Here is a 12,412-nt window from a genome sequence, read left to right as displayed (position 1 = left end):
ACTGAATGTTTAACTATGTGAAGGTATGTTCCTATCTATCCATCTATCTAATATGATATACATGTATTCATTTAATCATCAAAATATTCTATGACACAGGTATTATTAGTATCCCCATTTTACAGATATGTACAGTAAGGCTCAGAGATTAATGAACTTGTCCATTATTAACTTCACAAGTAAAAGAGGTGGGATTAGAATCCAGCGATCTGGAGCCAGAATCTGTGATCTTAATCATTATACTACTCACAATAAAAAACAATTTGATGGATGTAATTATATTCACAGATACTTAAATTGTGACAGAAAGTAACATGAAAAGTGACTTTCTCAATTTGCATATTCATGCTGAAGGATTAGAAATTTCCTGAAGGAGCATAACGAAATCTTTTTCTTTTGACATTGAACAAGTTTAAGTAATTGATTCAAATGTCCAATGGCTTTTTTTTTTTCTTGGTCCTGAAATAATTCCAAATAGTCATTTACAAAATAATCTAAACAGGTACATTTTGAGTAGTTGGGGTAGATCAGGCAGTAAAATAAATTGACATAAAATAATTGATGAATGCAACTTCAGAGAAAAGAATTATACCACTAAACAAGAACCTTAAAATTTTATGTTCATAACCTAAAATAGCATGAATAAGAAAAAGTAAAAACTTTAGATCACTTTTAACCTGACTCCAGAGATTAAAAAAGCTGTTACTGAATCCAACTCTATCTTTACTTGATGGGGAAGAAGACCCTGAGAGAGGAAACCCAACTCTATAGGAAAGAATAGACTTGGAAAGTTGTTCTTTGTGTTTTTTTTCAGGGGTGGTAAGAGACAATCTCCCTTGCTGGCCTACGCTCACCTGCAAGAGTTTCATGAATAATCCTACATTGGGGAACTTGACCAGGCAACTCTGAACAGAGAAAAGCATCAAGTGACACACAGGAGAACCTGAGGGCTACTGAGTCTTCTGGTCTCCTGGTCATAATTTTTGGTCCTTATGAGCATTTCAAATGGCCAGCACACCTGGGATGTCTTGAAAAGCTTGGAATTTGCAGTAAATGAAAACCTTCATGAATCAGTCACACGGTCCCTGTTCCTGCCCAGTAAAAACTGCTACACTGAGAATTATGGGATGTAATCAAAACAGTCCCTTACTCAAGGGGGCTGACCAGATCAGTGTCAGCAACCTTCCACGAGCAAATGAAATAAGGCATGTTGATTATTCTGACTTTCAAGTAGATTCAGATAAACCTGATAAAGGTGAATAAAATACAAAACCAGTTAAAGAAACATACTGCAAGGTAGGAAATTTTTACACTCATGATACATAGTATTTGTCATGAAATATCTTTTTAAAAAAATCTAAAATCTCTCTTCTTTTGTGAATGAAAAACAACAAAATCAATTTTTGCTTTATCAAAAATTTTTGTCACAAAAAAGTAATCATCTTCTTATGCTTTGAAATGGGCATCATTCAGAATATCACATTTTTACTTTACCATTAAATTGGCTTAAAATAATTTTTCTCATTAGAAATGTGTGTGATACTTTAAGAAACAATAAGGAATATGTTGCTCATATATTTAACATTTGGCAAACTATCAAAGGTGATGATGAATGTTACTACCCTCATGAACTATATATATATATACACATATATATGTGTATATGTGTGTGTGTGTATATATGTATATATATATACACACACACACATATATATATATATGTATATATATATATTTAAACTAGGCTCCATGCCCAGAGTGGAGCCCAAAGTGGGATCGAATTCGGGACCCTGAGATCAGGACTTGAGTTGAGACCAAGAGTTGGACACAACCCACTGAGCCACCCAGGTGCCCCTCATGAACTATAGTCTATCTCAAATTTCATAACAATAATGCTTGCAACGTCCAAAAACCCCACAAAATTTAAAAAAATAATGAGCTCCAGAATCATGGAAATTCCTCTAAGAAGATCATTATTTTAGAGACAGTGTGATTTTTTAGAGCACAGAGATTCAATCCTCATTCTTTGTTAACAATTTAGCTTCATCTGACCAATGAACACTTCTGATTCAGACTGCTGTCCAACGATAGCAGTCTTTGACTTTTAGTTGATGTTCATGTCATGGTAATGACTACACACCGAAAGGCCCATTCCCCAAAAATGCATCCTATAAAGTACAAAAATCTTTAAACAAATATACGCTGAAAATTTGGCATTAAAAATAGTGTTCTTCCTAAAACATATAAGGAGAAGAATGAATTGAATCTCTTCTATACTACTACTTCTGGCAGTGTCTGACCCTATCTTAGCTGTTGAAATATTTCTTTTTGCTTCTTAAAAACAAAAATAAACAAAATGTACTTTTTCTATAACAAGCTTCCATCAGCATATTAAAAAATAGCTCCTGTTCTGATAACTGAAAATTACAAATGCTTATATTCTTAAGAATAAGGTAGGAAAGAGTTAACATGAATATTTCTACTCAATGCCCACACCTCCAGGGGAAAAATGTTTTTAAACCTTAAATTATAGGGATGAAAAGTAGAAGGGTCCCACCAATTGTGAAGTTCAGTGAGGAATAAAACATTGTAATCTCAGCTGTCAGCATAAAAAGCATCTCTCAGAAGCTTCGTTCCAACTATAATAACTTGGTGTGCTTGCTGGAAAAAAAAAAATTATGATCATGTGAGCTTCATGCATGATTGATACCATTACTGTTTATTTTAAGACTGTCCTTGAGAATCAATCAAATAAGCATTCTCAGTGTATGTTTCGCAACCAAGAATGAAGAACACAGTATAAGTGCTTTTCTGGAGAATATGTGATAGATATTCTTCCTATTAGAGCTTCCTACCAAAAAGAAATATCTAATAAAGGTGAATCAGGCAGAAATTCATGCCAGAAAATATCCTGTCATTCCATGTTCTTCATAGTATGTTGAATTAACAAGCAGCTACTCTTATGATTAAAAAAAGAAAAATAGAGGTTATCATTACACATAAGGAAGTACATAAACCCAACTAAGGATATGCTCAAGTGCTTAAAAAAACTAATTGGAAATAATACAAACTATGAAGCATAATCTAATCTAAGTCATTAGGAAATCTCCATTGTAACAAATAAGGTTTGTAAGGTCTCAGATGGCACCAGCCCCTTATCATTCATAATTAAATATTTGCATTGTGTAATAAATATGGATGACAGAACTTAAATACTCTAAAAAAAATAACTTTTTCCATGAACCATTTTTTTCACATACATATTAAAGAAGGGATCATGTATATTTGAAGTGAAATCTCTTTTTGAGTAAAATCAACTTTTCTTGCATAATAATATCTGATTGAACTGAGGGATTCAAACTATAAAGAAATACAATAAAATGTATGTCTAGTCTCAAAAAGAAAACCTAATAATCATCCAAACGCTGATGCTATCCCAACAATCTCTGAAAGCAAATCTAAGACTTTACCAAAGCAAGAAGCCATCAATCCAGACTTTCCCTTCTGCTTCATAGTGAGCAAAATAAAACCAAGCACTTATTTTTACACACCTTCCCCATGCCCCACCTTACCACCATCACTTTACTACCATCAAACTGAAGTAACAGGCTCTTCGCTTACAATATAAACAACAGCTTGCCATTTTCATTCCTTCAGTCTATGAACTAATTACTCCTTCATTTCAATATTAAATCATCTCTTGATTTTAGTATTAGATAGAAAAATCCATCGGTGGCATAGAACTCTAAAAGTTCAAATTTGCTAATAAGAGAAGTCTGGACTTTCAGTCCCTTTGCATCTCTCTTTTTATTCAGAAAACCAAAGTTGTATTTTTCAAAAGGTTAAACAGTTTTGGTTTTCAAAATGGGGTTTTGTGTAATACAATCATACTTAACATCTGTAAACTTTTTTAACTCTTGATAATGGCTCTTACTTTTTCAAATACTTTCTCCACCAACCATCACTTATTACATGGAGTCCTAAGAACAGTTTATATAAACAGTTATATTCAGAATACGGCCTCACACATGGCCTTTATTATGCACACTTTGTATATAAATCTGTTACATGAAACATGTTTAAATGCTGTGCAACAGGTCCTGCTATTGTGTAAACACACACTCCCAGCAAAATGACAGTAAGCTTTAAAGAATCAACAATATTTTAAAAATCACATTATTCTTCAGAGATTTAATTGTAATTCTTTTGAGATGTCAGAAGACAGAAGATTTCATCAAAAGGAGTATATTTTACTAAAACCTTCTAACTGTCTTTGTATTCCACTGTGTATGTTATAAACTGGAGTTAGAGCCCAGGTGTATACACACTTTCATTGATTTACTGCACATTACTGGCTTTAGTGCTGAGTTGATGACAGGAAGAGTACTTTGGCAGAGGTCTGACAAGTCCTTATCCTCAAGTTCCCTTCTGCTTTATGTCTGTCTGTTCCCAAACCTATCAAAGTAAAGCAAACGACAGACTAAAACCTCTCAGTTTTGCCATGAGAGTGTGAAATCAAATTAAAAACACACCTCGCAACTATTACATTGGGCCACGTTTTATTTTCAGTTGGCGGGGGAGGGGAAGAGAAGACACTTTAAAAGAGATGGATTTCACGTTCTCTGTAGTCAGATCTAGTTACAGTGTATTAAGTTATGTCTAAATGAGAAAAAGACTGTCTAGTCAAGTGTTTTATCACAAAGTAATGTTATTAAACATATCAAGTATTCCCACGCTCTCCTTTAGATTCTTTGATTTTAACCTCCTTTGTTAGGCACAGAACACAGGGAGAAAGATTTCAGGAACAATACCAAGGAAGCACATGATGCCAAGCAATGAATTCTGTATTTCCTGAACAGTTTATTTATCATAAACTCAAACTGCTTTTATTAAAGCCACACGTTTGCTATATGTAGGACTTCGCCTCTTCCCTGGGTGACAAGCATGGACCGGCTACAAATGTATCTCCGAGCGCGCAGCATCGTGCTTTGTGCTGCTGGGGATAACGGATTCTCAGTCTCGCGCGCATCCATCACCTAAGACACAGGGAAACTCAACCAGGGTCTCGGCGGCTGCAAAGGAAACAATGTGTAGAGACCCAGGCTGCTCTGACCAGATCCCAGGAGTGAACGAAATGTTTCAGGGAGCAGCCCAGGCAAGCGAGAAGGAAGGAAGCTCTTATACTCTTACCTCCACATTGAAATACTGCTCCGTTCCGCAGACGGTAGCACATAAAATCCAAAGCAAGGTTTGCAAGAAAAATACCCCCGAATGATGCACGAAATCCAACCGTCTTCCAGTGCTGAATGTGAGTAAGATCATAGTGAACTGTGCTTCAATGGATGGACGAGCTCCCCTTCGTTTTCTCTCTCTCTCCCTCTCCCTCCCTCCCTGGTTTCCTTTCAAAAAAAAGTCCTCCGGGTGGGTAAAGAGCCTGCAGGTTCACCCACAGCCGGGCAAGGGGAGGAGACTGAGGGCCCAGAACTCAGCAGCCCCCGAGAAACGGCGGCGGAGGCAGGGTCAGCAGCAGCCTGCATTCACCATCCTCGGGGGCCCGTCACCGGGAACGTGGCGCCCAAGTTCACCCGCGGTTCCGGCTCAAAGCGCCGAGTCGCAGCCGCAGCAGCAGCCGCCGCCGCCGCCGCCGCCGCCGCCGCCGCCTCCAGCCCGTGCGTCCTCGTCCTCCTCCTCCTCCTTCTCCTCCTCCTCCTCCACCGCCCACTCCTCCGCCGCCGCTGCCGCCTCCTGCTTCTGCGGGAAGGGCCTTCGCCGCTCCTCGCTTCTCGCCTTTGCTTCTCCTTCCCTCCTCTCCTCGCTCCCCTCCAGAATGTTCATCCGTAATCTACATAACTCCTCCTTCCCGGGGTCTGCCTGACTCTCGGGCCCTCAGCGCGCGCGCGCGAGGGCGCGCGCGCACACACACACACACACACACACACACACAGGCACACCAGCGCGCGCGCGCACACACACACATATATCTACACATGAGCACACACACAACTCCACACACATACGCGCGCGCGCTCTTCTTAAAGGAGACTGCTTGTGAAGGGGAACCGCTACTGTACCGCGCACTGGAAGCGGCCAGACCTTCAGGAGGGCCATGGATTGGGAGGAGGTCCTTGGCATGCCGCCCACCCCCTCATCCCCGAGACTAGAACCCAGCAACTTGGGCGGCTCCAACCTTTCATCTCGCCCACCCACTCCGGAGCATCTAGAAACAAGTGCGCCCCTCCCCAGCCGGGGACTGGGTGGGGCTCAGGCTGCGGACCCTGGCTTGCGCTGGGGAGTGGCCCAGGCCTGGTCCTGGAGAGCCGCTGGCGTCCTCAATCAAGCGTCCCTGGAAGGTCAGGGGGCGCTGGGAATCAGGGAGCGCCGGAGTCACTGTGCGCTGTTTGGGCGCTCGCGTCGGTTGCCAGGCTGGTCAAGTTTGGGAAGCCTGAGATGGCAAGTCCCGAGCGTCCAAAACTTTATTGGGGTCCACCGACCGAGCCCGTGGCTTGTTGTTTCCCTGAATTTCTTCTACCATCACTACACCCCACCTTTTCGGGCTAAGGGAGTAGGCACGGGGTTTGGGGGTTGATGTCTAGTCAAATACAGAAGCGGGAAGAAAATGCTCACTTTCCAAAAATGTCCTATCCGCTGGACGTGCGTACACACTGGGACCCAAGAGAGGTGGTCCCGGACGCTAACAAAACACCGGGCCAAGGAGGGTGGGGACGCTGGAAAGAAACCCTGCTTGCAAGAGCAAGGGGAAGGGCTGGGGAAGAAAGGAGGGGGAGCAGCCTGAGGAAAGGCGAGTAAAGCAGCTGGCAAGGGCGGGAGGAAGAGGCTGCGCGCAGACCGAGCGGGGGAGACGCTGGCGGGAGCGAGGAGAGCTGCAGGCAGGAGGAGGAGGCTGCTGGCAAGCAGCACAGGAGAGCTGCGGGCAGGGGAACTTCAGAAGAGGCTGCCAAAGAGGACTGGAGCAGCAGCAGTGTGAGGCAGTGGACAGCGGGGGCAGCAACCGCCAGCCCCTGGCAGGTGATGCTTTGGCTGAAAGAGAAAGGGGGAAGGGAAACAGGCAGGCATCTGTTTGGGGGCCATGCCAATAAATGTGCTTCTCCTTGGCAGCCAGCAGAGGGGAAGAGGAGCCCACAAGAAAGAAATGCAGGCGAGGTTGAAAATAAAGGCTGCTCCCAGGTATGACAGCTACCTCGGTAAGATGGAAGACAGAATTGACAAGGCAAATTTCATGGATGAGTTGGTAAAGAAGTAAAACTGCAAAAGGTCATATTTGGTAAGCAAATGAAAAAAACATTGAAAAACTTTTTGCCAAAAATTGTATTGGACTGTCATAATATGTATAGGAAAGAGAAACAAAAAAGCAAAGGAATAGGATTGTGTAGCTAATGCTTTAAAAACTGAAGGAAATATGACCCACCTACTTTGACCCAAGACTCAGAGAGCCTTTTCTGACTGACTGCTCTATGCACATATAGTATCCATAAAATAATCTTGAATACATAAGAAGAAATGCCTTATATTGTACAGCATATTAAAATTTGCAGAATATTTTCACACATAATATCTCATTTAATTCTCATAACGTTCTTGAGGATTTTGATTTTGTTTCACAGATGGAGAAACGATGGTGATAAAAGATAACATTCCGGAAACCATTCAAGTAGCAGAATTCGGACCTGAGTTTTCTGACTCCCAGTTCAATGCATTTCCTGCTACATGACAGTGACTTTCCATATAGGAATCCATTTATCCTCTTAACACTTTTATAACCCATAGGTTGGAATGAGTACATAAAAACAAAAAACAAGCAAAACACAATGATTAGAAAGCAAGATCATTATATACAAGTTATAGTGTTGTGTGCCAAAATAACAAAACGTGGTAGAGAGTATTTGTCAATCAACAATCATTTTAATGTATACATTATATTTAGCAAAGTGCAAAATTAGAGAGGGGAGAGAAACACACAAAAAATTATACCCTTTCCCTAATCCTTGAGACAATATTGAAAGGAGGGAGATTTTTAAAATTTGTGCAAGTTGTACCTGAGAAAATGATCCTAAATGGGGAAGTCCTTGCTAAATGAGCCAGAATATTAGCAGACTTTGTCAAGGAAGTGGAACGCAAGTTGAGTGCTGCTGGCTATCTGCAAAGAGGGATTTCTCACTGCAAGCAACCTGTTTGTTGAAGAAAATACCTATGCTCAGAATAAAGAGATGTGGAAGATAAGATATGGGGAGGGGCTTACAATGAAATATTGAGTTAACATTTCATCAGTAGTCAAACAAGGATTGCTAAACCATTTTAGGTAAGAATAGGTACTAAGAAAGATTATCTTCAGAATTGTACATAGGATTGGCGATGGGGACAAACTGAGTGCAAAGAAGTAATGGTTTTAAAAGGTTGTAGTCCAGCTGTGAAACTATAAGGGCCTATTTTAGTGAGGTATCCTTGGAGACTTATGCTCTTAAGGAGCCAAGAAACAAGGAATTAAGAGTAGGGAATCATAAATTCAAAAGTTAATCTCAAATTAATGATTAGTAATAATAAATTTTTGCAAACATTTATTAAATTCTTTGGTGGGCGTTCAATGAGCAATGAATGAATTAATATGTATTCAGGGTTCTAGAAATACTGACAGAAATAAAATAAATAAAATAAAATACTGAGACTGACGCCTAATAATTATGGCACTGTTGTAAGGACTCAGGTAATTACACATGTGAGATGCTACAGAACAGGGTGAAAGAAGGTATTTGATTTTCCTTGAGGTCCTTGGAGAAAGCACCATCCTTCTTTTTCTTATCTGGTTTTCAAAGGGTATCTTGAGGAAAGAGTAGAAATTTAGCAGTCAGATAAGAAAAGGAAGGATATTTCAGACATGTGTGCCATGGAGGAGTAAACATTACAAGTATCTGAAGAACTACAAATGGTTTGTCAGGCCTGGATACCAAGGGGGTGTGTAAAGTAAGGTTAAGGTCAGAGGTTGCAGAGATCATATCAGGAAAAGTCCTGTGTGCCACTTCAGGCTTTAGACTTTTTACCCTAAAAGGATTCTTAGGAGGAGGTAATTGAATTTTCATTGCATTTGTTGTATGTTTGCCAACTCTGTGGAAACAGTCACCTTTTAGAAGTGCTTATGTTTTTTACTTCAAATGTTCTATTAAGCATTTAATATCTACTGTTTTTTGGACCTTATATCTGTGCTAGTAAAGTAAGCCTGACGAAACAGTTCTCCATATGGACTCATCTGCGTACCTGTGGAAATATAATCACTTTCCTTGTCAGGTAAGTTTTTTATTCCATCTCTCATCTGTAAGGTAGTCTTATCTTTTAAGAGTCAAAATCATGAAGGAGTTCCTACTTTCATATCTTAGTAGTGTTAGCTTCTTAGTTGGTGGTCTTCTTAAAGAAGGTCTTGTGTTTCTATCCTCAGTAAGTTAAAATATAGAATATCATTCTTCCCTTTAGAGTGTTAATTAAATCTGTCCTCACAACTCTTGGCCCTTGCTGTGTGTGCTTCCTGTCACATACTTCCTTTCTTCTCACAATTTCACAAAACTAATGAACAATCTCAGAATTACGTGTGAATGGAGAACAGAGAATCCAAACGAGATTAAAAGAAAATGAATAAGAAAGCCAAAGGAAAATAACAATTGACCCTGGCAAAGGTTAATAGCAATTCAATAAAAATTACTTAGGAGAGAAGGGGTCTGAAAAAGTAAATGATATGTATGACTCCCAAGAGGCAAATGACAGGTACTTATAAGTGAGCAGTTGAGTGGCATGCTGAGACGTGTGAATGATTACAGCTACCTAAAATAACATTAGAGGTGAGTAATATAACCATCATGGAACCCAATTTCTTAATGAACTGGAGCCTTAGAAATGAGTTCTCTAGCCTGGAAGTTATATAAACTTGTTTATTCCTCTATCATTTGAATTTATGGGCTTTCTTCTCCATTTGCATCCATTGAAACTACAGTGTTTTGTTTTATTTTAATTCGGAGTATATGAGTTAGTGCTGAGCTATAGGCATTCTCACATGCATCTGTTATTAGCGGGGGCATGCATATGTAGAACAGTCACCTACAGCCTAATCATTTAAAGTGTGCTCCCTGGTGGAACCTCAAGGTCTGAGAGCTTGTTGGAAAGGCTGGGTCTCTGCTGCACCCCAAGATCTCCCTGTGATTCATACACAGGGTAAAGCTGAGAAGTTGCTAGCTATTATCACTGCTCTGGAAGATAATTTTTTTTTTCCTGCTTCCTTCATCAACTTATGCTCTCCTTTAACTATTTGTATCTCAAATATTTGGTTTTCTACTCATTTGTTCACTCTTTCCTCCACTGAACATTCATTAGCCACTATAAAATACCAAGTGACTGAGAATGTAAAAAAGGTAAATGTGAAGAGTTAAGACAAACCTCCTCAGTTTGGTTAGGGTCTCAGACAGATAAGAATGAAGTCTTCGATTTTAAAGTTGTTTTCACTTGGATTTACCATCAACATAAATAAATAGCCAGCAGTGCAAAACATAAGAGATAAGATTTAGGTATAGGTGAGTGAATGGCCTCCAGGGCCTCCCCATTTCTTCATCAGGTAGTACCTGAAGTTTGGAGGTCCAAGATGGCTGGGAAGTATGAGGAATTCATACTTCAGACGAGAGAAGGAAAAACAAAAATAAACTGGGCATACAGCCTTTCCTACCATTAGGCTAAGGTGGTGGGGGAGTCTTGTCTGTGGACATCGTTGGGTCCATCACCCTGTAAGGCCATTCCTCCAGCACTACAACTACTATGTTCTCCCCAGTGACCTTGGTGTGCTGTAACACACACAGGATTGGAAGCTGAGTCTAACTCTGTTGTCTTGCTCTACCATTTTCCTCAGAGAGATTCTTTGCTACTAAGTTTTATCTGTTACTTCTACCCTAGTGATTTTCACATTTCTAGCCCTAAACTCAATCCTATAGTCTAGAATTCATGTTATCGCTTTCACCTAAAACTCAGTATGTCCCCAACCCACTTTATCACCTTTTCTTGAGATGGGGTATCTCTTAGTTCCCACATTTCAATCTGGGCCCACTTGTTCATTTGGATCCACATTCTCACTAAGCCTTGAACACTTCTGACTAATAATAATTTATGCTCTGTGTTGAATCAGTCGCTGGTAGCTGTCATGTCTTCCTGTCCAATACCACTGTGATTCATTCCTTCACTTGCACTTGTAGTTAATCACTGTCCCTTACAAAGTCACACTCTGCCGTCTCATTACTAACCACTGCAGTAGCGTCCAGTATGTTGTGTGTACATTTGTTCTTTTTGTCTCCCATTTTTCTTCATGCCAGTCCATTGAAGCATTCTCCTTCTACTCTTCTTACATATCATGTTCAGCATAGACATGGCATGGATAAGTTGGAAAGAAATTTTTAAAGTTCTCTCCTTTAAATTCCTTGTCATTCAGAAGAGGAGATAGAGGGCAACTGGGTAGCTCAGTTGGTTAAGCGACTGCCTTCAGCTCCGGTCATGATCCTGGAGTCCCGGAATCGAGGCCCACATCCGGCTCCCTGCTCAGCAGGCAGACTGCTTCTCCTGCTGACCTCTCTCCTCTCATTCTTTCTCTCTCTCCCTCCCAAATAAATAAATAAAATCTTAAAAAAAAAAAAAGAAGAAGAAGAAGAAGAAGAGGAGATAGAGGCTCAATAAAAAGATGGAAGTTAAATAAGCCTGTGACTAGTTGGCAAAGGTAACAACAGATGTATTCTGATTTATAGCTGGATTGCTTCTCTGAAAGGAAAAGATTCATTCTAAACTATGTTGGACATGCAGGAAAACACCAGGAACAAACATCCCAGGTTAAGACATAGTTTCATTGCTGTTTCATCCAGGCCATATAAATAATTGTGGTAGACTAAAATTGTGTAGTGCTCTATGGATTATCAGACTTGTCATGATTTAGAATGGGGTAACAGAGCTGATAAGAAAGGACATATTATTCTGTAGGTGGCTGGAGAGGAGGAGAGGTGTCTGGGTGACTGTCAGTTAAGCACCCAACTCTTGCTTCTGTCTCAGAGTCCTGGGATCGAGCCCCATGTCTGGCTCCTCACTCAGCATAGTCTGCTTGAGATTTTCTCTCCCTCTCTGTCCCTCCTCCCACCCCATGCTCATGCTCGTGCTCTCTCTCCCTCTAATAAATAAATAAATCCTTTTTAAAAATGGAGAAAAGGAATTGAGGATACGTTTAGACACTGCATAGCTGTGGGGAAATCATATTTCTAAATTTCATTTTCTTTATCTATAAAATGGGATGTCATACTCTCTGGGCAGTTGTGAAGATTAAATGAAGTATTATGTGTAGACCCTTTCTATGAATTTTGAGCTGCTAAACTGTATAAGGAATTATTAC

The 12,412-nt window shown here is 40.3% G+C and overlaps 1 protein-coding gene across 1 annotated transcript in view; it reads right to left on the bottom strand.

Annotated features, from left to right (window-relative positions):
- The window catches only part of MMP16 (matrix metallopeptidase 16), a gene marked incomplete at both ends in the record, with an annotated part of 282,739 nt that extends 277,417 nt beyond the window's left edge, over positions 1–5,322 (bottom strand). The window contains one exon of the mRNA XM_080800746.1: positions 5,191–5,322. Coding sequence (XP_080656872.1) covers positions 5,191–5,322 — 132 coding nt within the window. The remainder of the gene's footprint in view (positions 1–5,190) is intronic.
- Positions 5,323–12,412: the final 7,090 nt, after the last annotated feature.

Source organism: Martes martes, assembly GCF_963455335.1.
Source record: "Martes martes genome assembly, chromosome: 4".
NCBI classification, from domain to species: domain Eukaryota; kingdom Metazoa; phylum Chordata; class Mammalia; order Carnivora; family Mustelidae; genus Martes; species Martes martes.
This window is presented reverse-complemented; position numbering and strand designations above follow the sequence as displayed.